Here is a 17933-nt window from a genome sequence, read left to right as displayed (position 1 = left end):
CACGAACAATCATTCAAATGAAACACCTCCGGGTTGTGGGTCATTTATATGATTTGGTGACGTCAGATTGCTGAGAGGTCTATTGAAAATGTGAGCGCGCCCCCAGTGGTGGGGAGGAGGACATTGCAGTCAGATGTTGATGAGAAAAAACATTCAAAGATAGTCGCTAGTAAATATTCGAGTAGGATGTCCCCAACGATTACCGCAGCCATAACATGCGGGGACAGTGTGCCGAGTAGCCTACTGTGAATTTGGGTAGGCTAGATGAAGACAGAGGTGTTCATCGGTCACCTTGTTCGCAGACGAAGACTGCTGCCCTCTACTGTTCTCTACATTCCTGCACATGCACACATCCTCTCCCCCCCCCCCCACACACACACAGCAGCTGTGGGGTGAAAGGGGGTTCCAAAAGATTCATCCATGGCAACTCTTGCAAAAATAACTGCAGATTTGTGTCAAAGTAGCAGTTTTTGGGGAAGTTTATAGGCTATGCAGGAATGCAGTATTTTGTACATGAAAAATGCATTTCAACTAGGCCTACAGCACTTTACTGCAAAAATACAGTATTTTGGACATGAAACTTCAAAATGGCAATATAACTGCACATTTTTGCAGTTTTCTGCCTAAGTTCTTTTCAATTTCATGCCATGAGATTTGTGTCCTTGTGTGTGTGTGAACTGTGAAGCATTAGCAGCTCAAATGGGTGAGACAGAAAATCTGGCGGGGAGAAGGGTGGGGGGCCCCCGAGTTATCTTCGGTTAAAAGGAGCACGGGTGTCGACGGCAATTAGCTAATCTTGTGTTCAGTGGACTCAGGACTGTGCTGCTAGTTAATCTTGAATGGTGTAATGAGATTGAGCGGAGGCTGTCTACTACCAGTGTTGATAGTGCCGTATACTAGCCACACTGACGTCTGGACGCTCACCGTCAACTGCACGATGCTGGACCTGGGCGCAGCAAAGAGACAGGCAGCTATCACTGTTGAGGTGAGTATCATTTTTATACTTTACCTCAGTACAAAAACTCAGTAAAAGTGAAGTCAGTTAAAGATGACCACAACACAGTGGAGAGAACATGAGAAAGTGAGGAGTGTGATAGTATGACCTCCAGTGACTGGAAGCTGCTAAAGACCACAGCACTGAAAACATGGGCAGCCTACAACATAATCTGTGCCTCAGTTGTAAACCTGATCAAAAATCATGGCAATCTAGGAGTGGTGATGATAATGATGTAATGGTGATATGAATGAATGAAATTCTAGAAGACTTACAAATCTAAACGTAAACAAAAATATGTTTTATCAGCATATATTTTCTGTTAAGGAAAACAAATATAGTGTCCGGTAAGATGTCAAACATAAGACTAATCACTTAATGCCTTGTTCTGTTGACTCTGTCTGCACTGGAGGTCACATAGACCATCACAAGTGTATGTGCTTCATAGTATTATCATCACACACTTTCTTAAGTCTCTGACCCTGAGGTGTTAGCCATCGTATCCCTTCCAAAAGCAAAAGTGCCACTATATTCATAATGTGCATATTGTGTCAGAACAACGTAAAATTCTTTGTCTTGTCCAGCACACGTTTCATCCAAAGAAAGAAAGACAACGAGAGGTCACACAGGTCTGGTAGGAAAACAAACAAACAAGCATACAAACAAACACACACACACACACACACACACACATACACACACACACACACACACACACACACACACACACACACAGAGGCCCTTGGCTCCCACTGTAAGTGTGGCACTCTGAGGATCAGCCACTATTTATCCCTCATTTCCCTAGATAAGCACCCTGCCGGGCTTGCGGGCAGGCAGAGAGAAGCAGGGCAGCCTCTGGAGGCTTACCAGTGCCCGAGATAGCAGAGAGATCCAAGTGCCATAGATAGCAGCCCATCCCGATATACGGATGGGCACGCAGGCATGCCAGACATGGCGGACATGGCAGCGTGGCATGACTATTGCAGATGTAAACTGAGGTCACTGGTGAGATGCTGAGCAATAGCAACCATCTAATCGGCTATCATGGCACCTCCATGTACAAGTCAAGTTAGGTTGGCATGCTATCTCTCAAGCCACACTTTAATCTTTCATTCCACTTTCTTTTTTAAGTTTTAATCGTTGGGAGTCAGCGTACTTGTGAGGTTATAACTGAACTGCACTTTTAATATGGAACTCTAATCTGTGTCAATTGTGATGTGTTTTATAGAGTTGACATGGCTTATGAATGCTTTTGATTTTGATTGATTGGTTTGGCTTTGTTATTACTGTGACTTCCCATGTATTAGCCGTACTGTGTATAAACCGCAAGGGAAGCCCCTGTGTATTAACCTCATAGCTGAAGAAATGTTGCCATGTATAAACCTTGGTTAGAAATTACAGGACTTTGAACAAATGGGTAAGCCAAATCAATAATTCTATACCACGGTTATATACATTATTCCTATATTACATATATTTGACATGGTTAAAGATGTTCATTAGTTTGAGTATCATCACTTTTAATGGCCTTCAATTTGACTTATTTTTAACATTCACTGTGGCCTTATTTGATATTATATTTTATTGCATATGCATAATGGAAGTGACTCCATAATCTTTTAAGATGATATGAGGTTAAGCCAAGGGGGAGTATGGTATATAAGGTAGACTTTGATAAAAATTCAGATTAGATCAAACACAGTTACCTTAACACTGCACCAGTCCCATGCACCAGTCTCAAGTGAATAAATTTCACCTACCTGTGAGCCCAGCGGGCATGTCCTCTTTTAGCGCTTAGGTAACTGCAGTCTAAATCCATCTGAGGTCATGGAAGACTCCAGTGGCGTCTCTTACATTGGTGGCACTGGTACTAATGAGGGCATGTGCCACACTGGTATTTTAAAATGTTGATTTGGTTCACGCAGGAGAAACACGAGGTCAACATGTTATAACATGCAGTATACAGTGTGAATGAAATGCAAAAGAAAACAACTACTATGACTTTAAAATGATGGAAATGTTTTGTTTGTCCCATAACTGAACCTCCGTCTTCAGCGACCTGGTTTTCGTCACCATAAAAAAGGTACTAGAAACCTTTTTTTCTACACTCTTAAAACTCTTGCATTGTTTTTAACACATTTCTGTGTCTAGATAGGGACAACACATTCGTTTTAAGATATGCCCTTTTCATTGATTGAGTGATTGCACTTTCATTGAGTGATTTCCATGAGTAAAAATCACACCATTTTGCATTTTCATGTGGTAGCAGTTCACAATAAGATTAGCAGTTCACAATTCATTTTCACAATTAAAGATCATGTTTCTGATATTTGTCTTGCATTCTGCTCACTTTACAGAGAACTTTGTATGTCAATCATCTGTGTCGCGCTCGGCGACAGAGAATGGTGAGGAGGTCACCACATTCCGGAGGCTCAACGCCACTTCCCCAGAGACGCCCAGTCACCAGGGCCTGCACCGGGAGCTTCTCCTCAGCCACAAGAGGTGAGCAGGGCGAAGGGGCCATCTGAAGCAGGTGGATGGGCAAATGGTTGAGCCACACAGCTGAAATTCATAATATAAATCAGCATTGATTTACACATTGAAATAACAAAGGGGAAATCATTCCCTGACCTGCATTACACAAATGGATAAGGATAATATTGCACTGTCTAATGTACAATGTTTTATTGAAAATATTGTATACCATAGCATAATTCATGGAGGCTCTCTCACGATGTCCTTTGTCCAGTTGGTCTTGCTCTTCTGTGTAGTTTTTAAAGAATTTTTACCTTTACAAGGGTGATGAATTTCCCCTGGGGATCAATAAAGTATCTATCTATCTATCTATCTATCTATCTATCTATCTATCTATCTATCTATCTGATTCAGTAGTTTACCCAGTTGGGTGAATGACATGGAAGGATGTGGCCTGGTGCCATTTTGGGTATGTGGACCCACTGGCTGTCTGTTTGTCATCTACCTGTGGCACATACAGTCTGAATGCACCACTGCAGCTTTAGGTGTCATTAAATGTGCTATATGTGAGTAAATAAAGATATCCCTAGAAGGCTCCTAGCCCATCCTCCAATAATACCACTTTGTACCTCAAGGGGTGCTATTGAGTCACTGTAACAAGAACAGCAAGGCAAAGCAAGATTATTGCATTATGCCATCACATGGCGACTTCAAGATAACTCAGATTCTACATAGTGGGATGATGATGTCAATATAGAGAAGTTGGTCAATTACCTAACAAAGCATGATGTGAGATGTGATGTGACCCATAGCTGAAATGTGATCAGGAAACATCCCTTGTAGTCATGTGACCTGTGTGTGTCCAATCAGAGGCCTGCACCTGGAGGAGAAGCCAGAGCTGAAGCGCGTTCTGGAGCAGCGGCGGCTGGACCAGGACCGGGAGCAGGAGTTGGCCCTCCGCCCGCCCTCTGACCTGGAGCAGGAGCTCCGCAAACGCCAGCTCAGGCTGCAGGAGGTGAGCCAACTACTATACATACATATTCTCTCTGCTTTTATCAGTAATTCCATTCCTTTCCACACAATGTGGAAACCATATTGGCAAAATTGGAGAGTATGTGAAGTAAGTGATTTATTGAAGCCACAGCATTTATAACACATATTTCTTTCAAATGACTTCCCTGTTGATTGGGCACAACTAAACAACTGTAAATAACTGTATAAGCTAGCTGTCTCTGATTAGTTTGTTTATTTGCTAAATATAGCTGTCTCTGTTAGTTTAGTATTCCAGAACAAAGTGACAGACAGTGTGGGTGTGGCAACACCTGTGTCCATAAAAAGTGTGTGTGTGGTTGTGTGTGTGTGTGTGTGTGTGTGGCGAGGGGAGGGGGGGGGGGGGGTGGGGTTGAGCAAATTTCCCTTACAGTAAAAGTGATGTGCCCATGTGTGTGTGTGTGTGTGTGTGTGTGTGTGTGTGTGTGTGTGTTGTTACCATGTGCTGCAGTATGAACAGGAGGAGCTGAGGAGGCGAGAGGGCCAGGTGAACATCCCCGAGTTTGTGCGCGTGAAGGAGAAGCTACGACACATTAACCTGTGTGACGAAAGTGCCTGAGACACCATTCCACAGCCAGAGTCTGGACGCGAGTCTGGACCGGAATGTCCTTTCCTTTGTGACCAGTAAAAAAAAGTTGTTAGTGTTAGTGTTAGTGATGTCAACAATGTATGGGAACACATTGATGATGAGTGGACTGACATTATAATAGTGCTGAATACCCAAGCTGATTTTCTTCATACTTAGAGGCAAAAACTTCTAACTGAAGTGAATATTGAGCCTGGTGGTTTGGAGTAATTGTTCTGTGAATGCATTATTTTCTATTTCATCTTTTTTTTTACTTACAAGAGAAAGAATGTGAAAACAGGCCATCCCTGTGTCATTGTCTTAAGTTTGACCAGTTCTTTCAAATACCATTTGTATTCATAATTGATACTATAATTATTTTATCATTTGTAAGAAACCCATGTAATGCTATACTGTAGAAGGCAGGACAGTTACATACAAGCACACATGACCTTTGCTATGGTCAGACTGATGCTTATAAAGGGGGAAATTACATACAAACAAATAAACTCCTTTGACCATGTTTCCAACCTTCATTTTACCTCACTTTCTTCGGGACAAAACCAACAGGTTAGGATCTTTGACATATTGTATATGATGTCCTTTTTTTATCATGGAAATATATTCAACAATTTTAGTGTCAGAAGTATTATGAAAATTTCAGCCATTGTGCCTGGCAACAGGATTATCATTTATTCATTCCACTGAATGTCTGTTGTCACCTAATCGTTTTGATAGGCCAATGTGTATATTGGACATTGACTAGGAGTTAGTTTATGACATGTCCATCTCCATGTGTGTGTCGGCTGTGGACGCAGAGGCTCTGGAAACATCTGATAGATTCACAGGTGGCTCCCTCCTAAACCCCAGGGGCCAGAGCAATCCCCCCCCAAAGCTCTCTTCTCCCCATTCTCATGGAAATGAAGGGCATTTAATTAGCTGAGTCTTTTCATTTCTAAACGTGCCGTGGAAGGAAAGCTCACCATCTGCTCTGACAGCCATGGCCCCTGCTAGCTGCCTCCTCATCTTCTTTGAAAAGTGAGTAGGCCTAACCCCGACTTGAGCAGACAAACAGGGGTGTGGCTGCTCTGTGTGTGTAGCTTTGTGTGCGTGTTTGCATACTTGTGTGTGCGTTTTGGGGGTGGGTGTTTTGGGGCATATTTGAGTAAGAGGGCATTAAGTGCCCTGCGTTAGAGACACACTGCCCCCATCTTATATCCTCATTATGATAAACATTCATATTCCATCCAAGTCACAGACAGAGACCCACTCATAAAGGGAGCTCTGCAGAGGCAAAACTGAAATTAATACTTGGGCCTGAAGCAAATGAGCAACACAATACCGGTGAAGGAGTCTGTGTGGACACTATTCATCAGGCCGAAGGGACTATTCACCAGCTGTCTCGGGCACTCGCCTCTTGTTTAACTTTTTCACTGCTCCATTGTTCCTTGGCCCCCTCTCAGTGCCCACTCTCTCCTACCCCCGTAGTGTCGTGTGCTGCCCGTGAAAGAGGTCTTGTAGCGTCTGTTACAAATTCTTCGTCGGAAGAATGGCTGTTTTAGGGGGAACCTCCCAACTCAAAACGTTTTATGTTCTTCAGTAAAGGCCTGTTCAAGTCTGAGCAAGCCTGAGGTAGACTTCCAACCTCTCCTTAATCTGACAAATATTTACTCATTAAATATCTATAACACTATACATTCTTAATCATAGAGAACGAAAACAACCACTCCCCCAAAGACGAATGGTACAGCCCATAGGACAGATGTCCCGCAGGAGTACGCCCCTCGGATGCATCGTCGCCCCCGTGTCCGACTGTCCGTGCAACATCTGATGTTCAGCGAGACTTCTCATCTGTGTTCTCAGGAAAAGTCGGAGCGACTGAGGATATGGATTAGCATTCCCGTAATTGTATGGGTCAAGGATCTACCACAACAACTTAAAGGTATTTAAACAATTGCGAACGCTTGTCAAGGATGGCAAATTAAGTCAAACAAGGTTTATCTCGCTTTTATAGACTTGGACAGTAACTTCCATGTGATCGCGATGTCAATGGTTACTGTTGTGTTATGACTTTGTCTAAGTTATGTAAATGGAACATCAGTCATTCAGTAGAACAGTTTTTGTCTTCTCTTTTATTGTAACGAATATAAGAACATTAGTGTGATGGACTGGGCTACGTTTTCCCATACAATGAAGCAACCACGTGACCTTAATCTATTGGGAACGTTGTTTAAACAATGAAGGAAATATTTTTGTGATGTGATGTGAAGCCCTGTATTATCACACATCTGAAATAAGCATCTACATTTAGGCTGCTGGGAGTGCATCTCAAGACATGTTCTGAATGCCAATCAAACCTTTTCTAGTGTTTATATTATAGATATTCTGTAACTATAGCCTATACACTAACCTGATAACATGGCCACTTGATGTTCATCTCCTAATTTACTGTGCAGAATTGAGTAATTCTTGGCAACTTTAGGTCTTTGGTAGTCCAATTATAGCTAAATGTAGGCTATTAGGCTGCTTGCTGTGAGTTAGCAGAGGGTCTATGGCACTATGACCCAATCCATTTTAGCCAACACAAGGAATGATAACCCTTCTTTGTACCAAGCACATTGTAAGCCATTAGGCAAATTGTGTCTGCTAAATGAATAAATGCTCCAGCCTGCTCTAGTAGGCTACACAAAGGGGTCTTTTTTGTGTAACTTTGTTACCATACGAGTTTGTGGGTCTAATTGAATAGCAGTATTTCCTTTGCTTATCCACAAATGACCTCTTCTCTGTTAGGCGTATTAATCCCAGAAAGTGCTTCTTTTAAAGAGGTGTTCTCAGCGCATGGATGATGATGATGATGACCTCTTTTTTGCTGAATGGCTTTTGGCCGCTGCTGTTTGAGACTGAACCCATACTGAAGCCATACTGTAAAGTCGTTCTGTCTGTCCCGTAACAACAGCATCTACTTGATTCAGCATTCACTTAATTATAGGCTTCGCATATGTCTTGGGATGGTTTCAAATATCCCTCAGAGTTTCCTTGGCGGGCCCACGTCGGCAGTTCCAGGGCTGTGGCCACAGAGGCAGCCTCTGCGGCTGTGGAGGCATTCCAGAAGATCACGTCTCTCCCTTTCTGTCTCCCTCCCTCCATCTTTCTCTCTCTCTCTCTCTCTCTCTCTTTTGCTCTCTCTTTCACTCTCTCTCTCCTCCCCTTCCTCTCTTTCTCTCCTGGGAAAGGGTGGTGGAGGGGTTCGAGTCAAGAGCAGCAGACATGCAACAGCAGTGACTCCACATCATAATCACTGCCTGTAAACAGCCATTTCCGCTGATGTGACGTCTCCACGCTCCAGTGCGTGGCGAGGACGGGTGTAGCCGTCCATCCATCCGGTCATCCTGGCTGCAGGCGAGATGGAGAGGATAGAATAGCTGCTGTGCTGCTCCTCGTGCCGCCTGTCTCTGATCTGACTTCCTGCTGCCGCTCAGACCATGCTGCCATTCGCCTCATAATTACCTTGGCTGCTGATTGCTGACACTATTAAAACACTCTGTGATGAGCTGTAATGGGCGAGGAGGAAGTGGCGGAGAGATGAGTTGCTAGGCAGTCTTCCTCAGATGAGAAGGACTTTCTGTCCTCATAGGGGAATGAGTGGGGATAAGTAGACTTTCATCATGGGCCCATCAGATTTACAGTCATGAATTCAGAGCTGAGGTCTTTTTATATGGGGCACCACCACAAAGCACAACAACCTTCTACAAGGGACAATTAAGCGAGGGCAATCATCTAATGTGATTGTTTGGGCTACTTTTATAAACTGTTTACTTTTGTAAAAAAAAACAAAACAACTTTCACCACATGCTTTTCAAAGACAGGGCCATTAGATTAACCAGAGGAGGGAGGAGGAAGAGCAGGATACCACCACATAATAACGATATAGTAGTCGTCAGATGAGAAGGATTTTCTCTCCTCATATGGGAATGAAAGGCCATGAGTTTTGTGTGTGTGGGTCCTGGGTGGGATAGATGAGCGGATACAGCGGCCTTTCGTGTGGATTAGCCGCATTAGCGTGGCGCTACGGCCCTTTTGTCAGGGCCGTTTTGATAAGCAGCAGTGAGTCCACGCTAGGCTCTTTTGTCCCCTCAACCCCCCCCCACACACACACACACACACACACACCTCCCTCCGACACACACACAGACACACACACACACACACTCAGCGCTGCGACTGTGCACATAAGTTTACTCTGTTGAATGCGAGCTGTCATTAGGAACACCAGAATAACATCCTGCCAGTCAGACGCTCCCATCCTATACCATCCCATGTGAGAGGGATCCTCCTCGCCACACTGATGATGATAGTGATCTAGAGCAACAGAGAACTGATTACAAGCCTAACAGCTTCCTCTGGGCTGCTGAACTATTTTGCATCCCCTTATATCCCAGATATGCACACATTTACTGCAGTGGGTTTCACAGAATGGTGTCACTCAACGGGATCGCAACAACGAGCAGAGCTCAAGCAAAACAACAGCAGTTTCTGTTTCTTCTGCCAGGGCCTTGTTACACTACAACTAGCACAGCAGATGACCTGTGTTGACTTGCTGTGAGGGGAAACTAATATCATCCCTAAATCTTATTACCGGCTATAAAAAGGATCTTTGTAACAGAGCCGAACGTTTCAGGACAATCATGGTAGATGACAAGACATGTGAGAGTCAGTGAAAACAAACTCAACCCCAAACAACATAAATAGAATCTCTCTATCATGCGGTCTCTTGTCCTCCCTCAGTCGCTCTGTAGTGTAGTGTGCCTATCGCTCACGTGAATCAAGTTTGTCCATCCACTTCCTCCCCAGTCCAGTGCCCTGGGCTCGTCCTGCTGATACTTCCCTCTGATATGCAAACAGGACATCCTGACGGGCAAGTCTTAATTAAATTCAGCCCTACATACAGTATATATATATATAACCGTATGGATAGTGACATTCGCATCGTTTGTGTAATTAGAGATGAGCACATCTAGTGTGAGTTACGACTGAGAGAGCCTGAGGTGGTCAGAAGTAAGATGCTCTTCAAAGCTTGGGTGGATATTTTGCTGAAAGTCTGGTGTGTGTGTGTGTGTGTGTGTGTCTGTGTGTGCATGCCTTTAAGAGTGCATGCCTGGAAGCATTGGATATGTGTGTGTGTGTGCATGTCTGTTTGTGCGTGCCTGCGAGCGTGCGTGTCTGTGTATGAGGGGGGTCATGTATTGAAGCAGCAGGTGCAGCCTATAAGAGAGGGGTAATACGCGTGGCCATCTGGTTTCTTTTTGGAAGGGGGTGGGCTGGGGTATTGGGGCAGTTTCTCAAAGAAAGAAAGTCCGTCACATGCACAAGCCATTGCGACACACTGCACAAGGGGCGAGTGGCGGGGGTTTCACCGTATCCATGGTGCTGGGGTTTGAATAGGCTAACCCCCCCTTTCACGCACACACACACACACACACACTTCAGCCTCCCCCTGCACATGAGCACAGTCAACTGTGAGGTCAGCCACTGCTTTTGTGTGTGAGCAAAGTGTGCCAGCAGGTGTGGGGGAGTGTGTGTGTGTGTGTGTGTGTTAGAGGGGAAGGCATATTCAAAGCAGAGGAGTGTGGAGGAAGGGCCAAACAAATCACTTCTGCAAAGCTTTGAACAACAGGCAGAAAGTCTTCCAGCAGTATGGACACTGTAGCATTGCTTTAGAGACTCTTCTGTTTATCACTGTTCCTCACCATTTTTATTTGCAAGTTTTTTTTTTCAAAGGAAAAGGTCTGTCATCTTAGGTGGATGTTTTTATTTCCAACAGGTACCATTTAAAGCTTTCTTCTGAAGTCAAGACAAAAGGCTTTGTCACAAAGACATGGACTGCAAAGAGGACATCAGTGACTCAGACAGTGGCATCATGCTACACTCTGGTAAGCACAGATTTTTTTATGCAACCAGCATCACAGCCTGGCTTCAAGTTTTAGTCAGAAGTACTGCATTTTATAGATTTTGATCAAAAGAGGTGTCTACATTGTAGGTATACATGTGCATATATGAATATATATATTGTTTTGTGATTGGTTGTTCCATTATGGTCAGCATTGTTTAGAATTGTGACTCCTAGCTGGAACTCAGAAGGGTGTATGTGAAATAATTCCCCAGAAGTAAAGAAGGTTATTGTTAGTTTAATAGGCTATTCCATTGTTGTCACAGTGTGCCAAACAACAATACTTCAACATTCAATTTTACTGGAATGGTGACTGTCAGAGTTTTACAGGAACTGTTGCCTAGTTTATTGGAAACCGTCTGTAAGCAAACAAGTGAGATGCCTCTGGTTTGTGTCCCAGGCTCAGACAGCCCCACGTCGCCCATAAAGGACCTGACCACACACACACGGGCCATGCGCCTCAAGCACCAGGCACTGGAGGAGCGGCTAGGGCTGTGTCTGCTCGAGCTTAGGAAGCTGTGCATACGGGAGGCGGTGAGTTCACACACACACACACACACACACACAAACACTCATACACACACACACACACACACACACACACACACACACACACACCACAGACACACACAACACACAACAAAAAGTACAAAGAACAAAAAAGAACATTTTGAAATTCTGGAAACAGTCCTCATACACATAGGAACAAAACCTGGCAGCCTTTCTATCAATTGTATTTACAAATAACATGTTGCGATAGTCATCAGCGACATTATAAAGAAGCCATTAGCAGAAGTGGTATCCTCCTCTTCCTACCTTCTCTAGTTCATCTAATGCCTCTTTCTTTGAAAGGCATGATGTGAAAGTTTATATAAAAATAAACAAACAGTTTGTGAAAGTACATCATCTAATTGGATGATTGCCCCATGCTTGTCTGCTGTAGATGGCTGAGCTGTGTGGTGCCCTCCTCAGCTCCAGCTCTGTACTCAGGACTGTAAATCAGCTGGCTGCCCTAATGAAAGGCTTTTGTTTACCACACAGGGCCAGCGTGCTGGGCAGCATGGCCGCAGCCGAGCGAGGCTCGGGGGAACAGATGTTTCTTTAGATGTTTTATTCAGACTCCCCAGCGCTAACACAGAGGGAAGGGGAGACCATAAATTAGGCTGAGACAAAACAACCAGGCCGTGGAGGCATGTCATGAATGCCCTTATTTACGTTGCACAAAGTTATGAGCAAGTTTCTCACAAGTCAATGGCAGTTAGCTTTTGGCCTTGAATTGGCCGTTTTGGCATTGAATATCAGCACATCTCTTAGAAATGGGTCTCTCCCAGATACTGTTTGTTTGTGTTTTATCGGTGTGTAACATAGTTGTGTGTCTGACTTTTCAGCAAAATCATAAATGTGTAAGTACATGTGTTAGTATTATGTGGCTTTGCGTTTGTTAGGAGCTGACGGGCAAGCTGTCTCCTGACTACCCTCTGACCCCTGACGAGAAGCCCCCGCACATCCGCCGGCGGATCGGAGCTGCATTCAAACTGGACGAGGGGCTCATTCACCAGGACGGAGAGGTGAGAAGAGCACAGAGTTGTGTGACCTGTTTTGGCACAGACAGGCCACCATAGATGGGGTTAATGGTAGCATTGCTTTACGTGAAGTTACACACAGTTACACGTTACAAGTTGGAAATCTGTTAACCAAGAAAATAAAAATAAAAAGATGTCTGATAAGAAAAAAAATACAATTATGTAATGTATTAAAACCACAAGGAAAGTATGTCAAATGATATATGATGTTTCATGTGGTATAGGAGTCGGTGCTCAGCTCTCTGGAGGCTGAGCTGTCCCTGCAGAGGCAGATCTGTGAGGCAGCACGGCGTCTCTCGCTGGAGGAGCACCTGAGCAAGCCGGTGAGGAAGAGCCGTCAGCAGCAGTGCAAACGCGAGGAGAGGAAGATGAGGGCGCTGCAGGAGGCGGTCTTCCAGCACCGCATACGCCACGGCTGCGCATCGCCACAGACGTGCCACGCCAAACAGAGAGGTGAGAGAGAGAGAGAAACACACACACACACACACACACAGACCACAGATGCCATGGTTGCAAATCACCACAGGTGTGCCTCTCCAAACAGAGAGATAAGTCTGAAACACACACACACCCACACACACACATACACCATTAAAAACGTTATGCCACTCCTAACAGAGGTGAGACACACAAAACACACACACACACACACACACACACACACACACACACACACACACACAGACACACACACACAGGTGTGCAAACATAGCTCAGTAAAAGCTTATACTATTTGACTCAACATCAATTCAGGTCATATTGCAGTGTCACGTGGCTCAGCTGACAAATGCCGCCCACACAGGAGTTGGCTCCAGGGCACCAGTGACACCCACCATGCCCTGCGTGCCCATCTGCCATCTGTGTAACCTGAGCTGCTTTGAATAAGGGTGCCCTTCACCTGTATGTAAATGCTCACAGACCTGAGAGCAAATCATAAGGGTGCCCTTCACCTGTATGTAAATGCTCACAGACCTGAGAGCAAATCAAACTCATGAAACTCGTGTGTGTGTATGTGTGTGTGTGTGTGTGTGTGAGAGTGTCAATTTGGGCTATTTATAAACTGAATGCTGAATGCCTTGTGTTTGTTTTGTGTGTTTGTTTCCAGACTTGAGCATTTCCGATGATAGTTCACTTTCTGATGCTGCCGCTATGGATGATGGTAAGAGAAGTAGCTAACAGCAACACACATTTATTTGTAATGAGATTAGTGATATCACTTTAAACTATAAAAGCAGCCATGAGACACTGAACATTCTTTGAAGGTGGAAAAACAGGAATGACATTTCAAAGATATATTGAAAGTATTCCAAATATAATCTTGGTTAATGTAGAAAATGTGAATGACAGATATAAACACACTCCTGGGCTGTCACATTAGTCTTGTTTATGTCTGGTTCTCTGACCTGTTTTTTCGGAACCCTCAGAGAACGACTTCAGCCCGTCACTGGCCCCGAGCTCCACCGAGTCGCCCCCACCGCCCTCCCTGAGTCCGTCGCCCTCGCCATACCCCTCGGTCGGTTCACAGAGTGCCTCCGTCAGCGTGAGCAGCTCCACCTCCAGCCTGGACTACCAGCGCTGCCCCATCCAGAACTCGCCCTGGAGGGAGTCCAGCCTGGACCAGCCCTACCAGAAGAACAAGAAGACACCCTCGGCCAGCAGCAGCCGGTCCAGGTACGCGATCGCTCACCAGCCGCGCTCAGAGACAGGACGTGACGTTAGCTCTCTTTTCAGTTGTTCTATCAAGCCAGATTTAATAATGCCCACTTCTGTTTACTGAAGAAAAGTAGGAAAATACACATGTGATTAGGACATGTGGGCCCTGGGTATTAACTCTGTGATCCGAGGACTGCAAACTGGTGCACATATGGGCACATAAATAGATCATCAACTCAGAAGTGCACTTAGAAAAATGAAGTTGAACATCCAGAATCAAATGACCACCATTTAATGAACCAATGACCTTGTTTATTCTTGGTTTAAGAGATATCTCCTCATTCAACCTTTCTTCTGATACAGCCCTATATGTCTAGTTTGATAACTATTCACAAAGAGCTCAAAGAGGTCTGTCATTCAGGTGTGTATCATCCAGGTGTCCATGTGTGTCATGCGAGTGTGCGTCATCTCTCTCTCTCTCTCTCTCTCCTCTGCACCAGCAGCAGTCCCACTGGTACCCCTGTCCAGGCTGGCGTGGACCTGCGTCTGGCCGAGCTGCCGCCACCCATGCAGCTGGCCTCCATGAGGAGCCTGGCACTGCTGCCCACTGTGTCCAGCAGCGCCCCCTCTACCCCAGAGCTGCCCGTACGCCGCCAGCTCTCACAGTCCTTCAGGTAACCTACTGTTACGGCAGAATTACAGTATTACGGTATTGTTATGGCAAAATCCATGACAACTGGCAATTGATGAACTCTGTCATGTTACTGTCATGACAACAGCCTATACATGTAGATTCACTGTAAAAGCACTTTTACGGTTTTGTCCACATCTTTGACAACAGGCACCATAAGTTATTATGTGGTGCCTTAACTTGCAGTAGAAGTTTGTAGAAGTTTACATTCTTATGTCTGAGGGAACGGCAGTATAGTAAGGCCATGTAGTAATCATATTAGGTTATTATGGGTTTAAATATTTACACTGCCTTTAAAAAAGGCACTTGGAAAATATTTCAGATCATACAGAATTAATGTTTCACTTTACAGACCTTAACAAAATAAACATAAATGCTCCAGTAAAGATTAAAAACTCCTCCAGCATGTCACGTGTGTTGTATGTTTAGCTTAACTTAGCTTTAAAAGCTTTTTAAAAAGCTGAGGCAGCTAGATTTATTTTTTGTTCCACTCCTCTCACCACCAACAGGCTTCCCAAGAGCAAGCCTGATTTCGGAAAGTTCAGCTCAGACCAGGGTCGTGGGCGAGTGAGGGTGCCACGGCGACGTGTTGGCGAGCTGGCCGTGACCTCACCGGAATACTCGCCTCGCCGCCTTGTGTGCCAGTCGAGCTCCGAGGACAGCAGCTCAGAGCACTCCGTGCCATCATACGCTGGCTCACCCTGCCGTGACGACTCGGCGAAGTCCGGGAAAGCCATCCCGCCGCCGTATGGGTACCACCTGAATTCACAGCACAAGGGGAATGCCACCCCTGCAGAAGCGCACAGCTACCAGAACAACGGGCACCATCCACCAATTAACAATGGCCAGCACCCGGTGATTAACAATGGCCAGCACCCGGTGATTAACAATGGCCAGCACCCGGCGATTAACAATGGCCAGCACCCGGCAACTCACCATGGCCAGTACCCGGCAAATAACAATGGCCAGCTCCCAGCGACTAAAAATGGCCAGCACCTAGCGACTATCAATTGCCAGCTCCCAGCGACTAAAAATGGCCAGCACCTAGCGACTAACAATTGCCAGCTCCCAGCGGCTAACAACGGCCAGCACCCGGCGACTAACAACGGGCACCACCCAGCGACTAACAATGGCCAGCTCCCAGAGACTACAAATAGCCAGCTCCCAGTAACTAAAACTAGCCAGCACCCAGCGACTAACAACGGACACCACCTGGCAGCTAACAATGAGCACCACCCAGCAGCTAACAGTGAGACAAACAACACCAACAGGAACAACCAACACCAACCAGGGACTAACAATGAAGTTCACATCAAAAAGATCAACCAGCAACATCTGACTTCAAACAGGGATACCCATGTGTATAAGAACAACAACAGCCAGCAGCATCCAACTCCAAGCATCCCCAGGGCTGTGCCGAAGGAAGGGTCAGCTCTCGAAGTGGAGATGGACAAACTACGTGTAGACCCTTCTTCACCTGCCAGACCTGTCTCCCAAAACAACAGTTCCCCCAAGGACGTCCCCTCGCCCAAAAGAGTGGTCAAGCCACCCCCGCCCCCGTACGCCCGACTGGTGCGCACCCCCTCGCTGAAGGAGTACCCCACCCATCTCACCCGGCGGCTGTTGCCACGGGAGATTGTGTGTGAAGAGCTGAAGACGTGGCATCAGCGCAACAATAGCCTCAGAGGACCACAGCCACGTCCACTTGAAAGACAGGGCTCGCTTCGCGTGAAGCCATCACCCAGTCAGGAGCCGCCAGCTTATCGCCAGGCCTACACACAGAAACAGGTAAAAACCTACATTAGTCATGTGTTATCATTACCATGAGTCCAGAGTGCATTCATACCACTTACATGTACAGTATCTTGCACTCTTACACAAGATGTATCTTAACACTGTCATCTAGCATACAGTCATTTTCAAACAGAAAATGTTGTGTTTCAAACATTTAAGAAGATAGTTTAACTTGTTTATGGCATGTTATAGGTTTGTAATTGGATCAGTTTCACACTTAGTCTTTTATTTACAGCACATTCATGGTCACAACACGACAGATTTTAATTTGGCTCTCCTCTTTTGGTGTACCTCAGGCACCGCAGATACTCATCCTTCAGAGGGCGCCAGACGGCACTCCCCTGCAGTGGTTCGAGGAGGAGGATGCTGAGATTGTGAGTCAGGTTTAAGCCCAGTGGGTCCGAACTGGCGCATGGTGCCCACGACCCGCTACCCTCGTACAAACACACGACCAGAGACTGTTATTTATTTAACGTTTGGTTTGAATGAGTCAGGTGGACTCCAGTATACCCTCTGGAGTATGAAGTGTGATTACACTGACTGGTATTGAGTCATTGATTTAAATGGCATTTCTGCACAAACAACCAATATTTATGAATTGACATATCTTAAATTTTAAAGTCTGAGACTTCATTGTAAGGCTTGCTGCCAATTTATTTATTTTGGATATATTTATACCCTACCACAAAAGATTTGTTCACCAGGCTTTTTTTTGCTACCATTCTATTAAGTTTTTACAGAGTTTAAGAATACTAATTCACGAGTCCCCATGTGTCTGGAACACTTTTCTGTAGAAAGCCTGGTATTATCTTAGATATGTCCTATCCTTTGGCTGCCTCTTAATTATTTAATCAGGTATTTAATTGCTGCAGATATTTAGTCAAATTTATTTAATACCAATTATTTAATGCTTTTGTGTTTGTTAGACGCTGCTATTGATTGTATTTCTGTGCATCATACAGTAAGCATAAGGTTTTGAAAGTACTGCGTGGATATAATGGAAAGCACAAATAGATGTACTTTCAATTTCAAAGCACACTGTATCTGTCACCTACTCCCCTTCATTACATAATACTGTATTTTACTAACCACGTAGTATGAAATTACTGTTTGTATGTTTATAATAAAATTATATGGTCAGTATTGATGTTCTGTGGCCTTCCTAAAAAATGCTCAACATG

The 17933-nt window shown here is 45.0% G+C and overlaps 2 protein-coding genes across 2 annotated transcripts; both read left to right on the top strand.

Annotated features, from left to right (window-relative positions):
* Window positions 1–161: 161 nt before the first annotated feature.
* Window positions 162–5618, top strand: zgc:195245 (uncharacterized protein LOC565483 homolog). The gene is made up of 5 exons (XM_042099182.1): window positions 162–985; window positions 3050–3077; window positions 3352–3496; window positions 4340–4484; window positions 4971–5618. Exons 1-5 carry the CDS (start codon window positions 848–850, stop codon window positions 5076–5078), a joined length of 564 nt encoding a protein of 187 aa, XP_041955116.1. The 5' UTR covers window positions 162–847; the 3' UTR covers window positions 5079–5618.
* Window positions 5619–6873: 1255 nt separating this feature from the next.
* On the top strand, window positions 6874–17895 carry inavaa (innate immunity activator a). Its single transcript, XM_042099370.1, has 10 exons — window positions 6874–7026; window positions 10906–11014; window positions 11432–11565; window positions 12477–12599; window positions 12839–13067; window positions 13720–13773; window positions 14039–14285; window positions 14771–14941; window positions 15468–16746; window positions 17049–17895. Exons 2-10 carry the CDS (start codon window positions 10960–10962, stop codon window positions 17139–17141), a joined length of 2385 nt encoding a protein of 794 aa, XP_041955304.1. The 5' UTR covers window positions 6874–7026; window positions 10906–10959; the 3' UTR covers window positions 17142–17895.
* The last annotated feature ends 38 nt before the right edge of the window (window positions 17896–17933 follow it).

This window comes from Alosa sapidissima, chromosome 7 (assembly GCF_018492685.1).
Source record: "Alosa sapidissima isolate fAloSap1 chromosome 7, fAloSap1.pri, whole genome shotgun sequence".
Lineage (NCBI taxonomy): Eukaryota > Metazoa > Chordata > Actinopteri > Clupeiformes > Clupeidae > Alosa > Alosa sapidissima.
The sequence above is the reverse complement of the archived record's forward strand: the minus strand, read 5'-3'. Positions and strand labels throughout refer to the sequence as shown.

Bases quoted from the DNA above. Each gene is read 5' to 3' on its own strand.
- zgc:195245 (XM_042099182.1), top strand. From the start codon at position 848: ATGAGATTGAGCGGAGGCTGTCTACTACCAGTGTTGATAGTGCCGTAT. The intron at 3,497-4,339 runs GTGAGCAGGGCG...GTGTCCAATCAG, and splicing joins CTTCTCCTCAGCCACAAGAG to AGGCCTGCACCTGGAGGAGA. The intron at 4,485-4,970 runs GTGAGCCAACTA...CATGTGCTGCAG, and splicing joins GCCAGCTCAGGCTGCAGGAG to TATGAACAGGAGGAGCTGAG.
- inavaa (XM_042099370.1), top strand. From the start codon at position 10,960: ATGGACTGCAAAGAGGACATCAGTGACTCAGACAGTGGCATCATGCTA. The intron at 11,566-12,476 runs GTGAGTTCACAC...TGCGTTTGTTAG, and splicing joins AGCTGTGCATACGGGAGGCG to GAGCTGACGGGCAAGCTGTC. The intron at 14,942-15,467 runs GTAACCTACTGT...CACCACCAACAG, and splicing joins CAGCTCTCACAGTCCTTCAG to GCTTCCCAAGAGCAAGCCTG.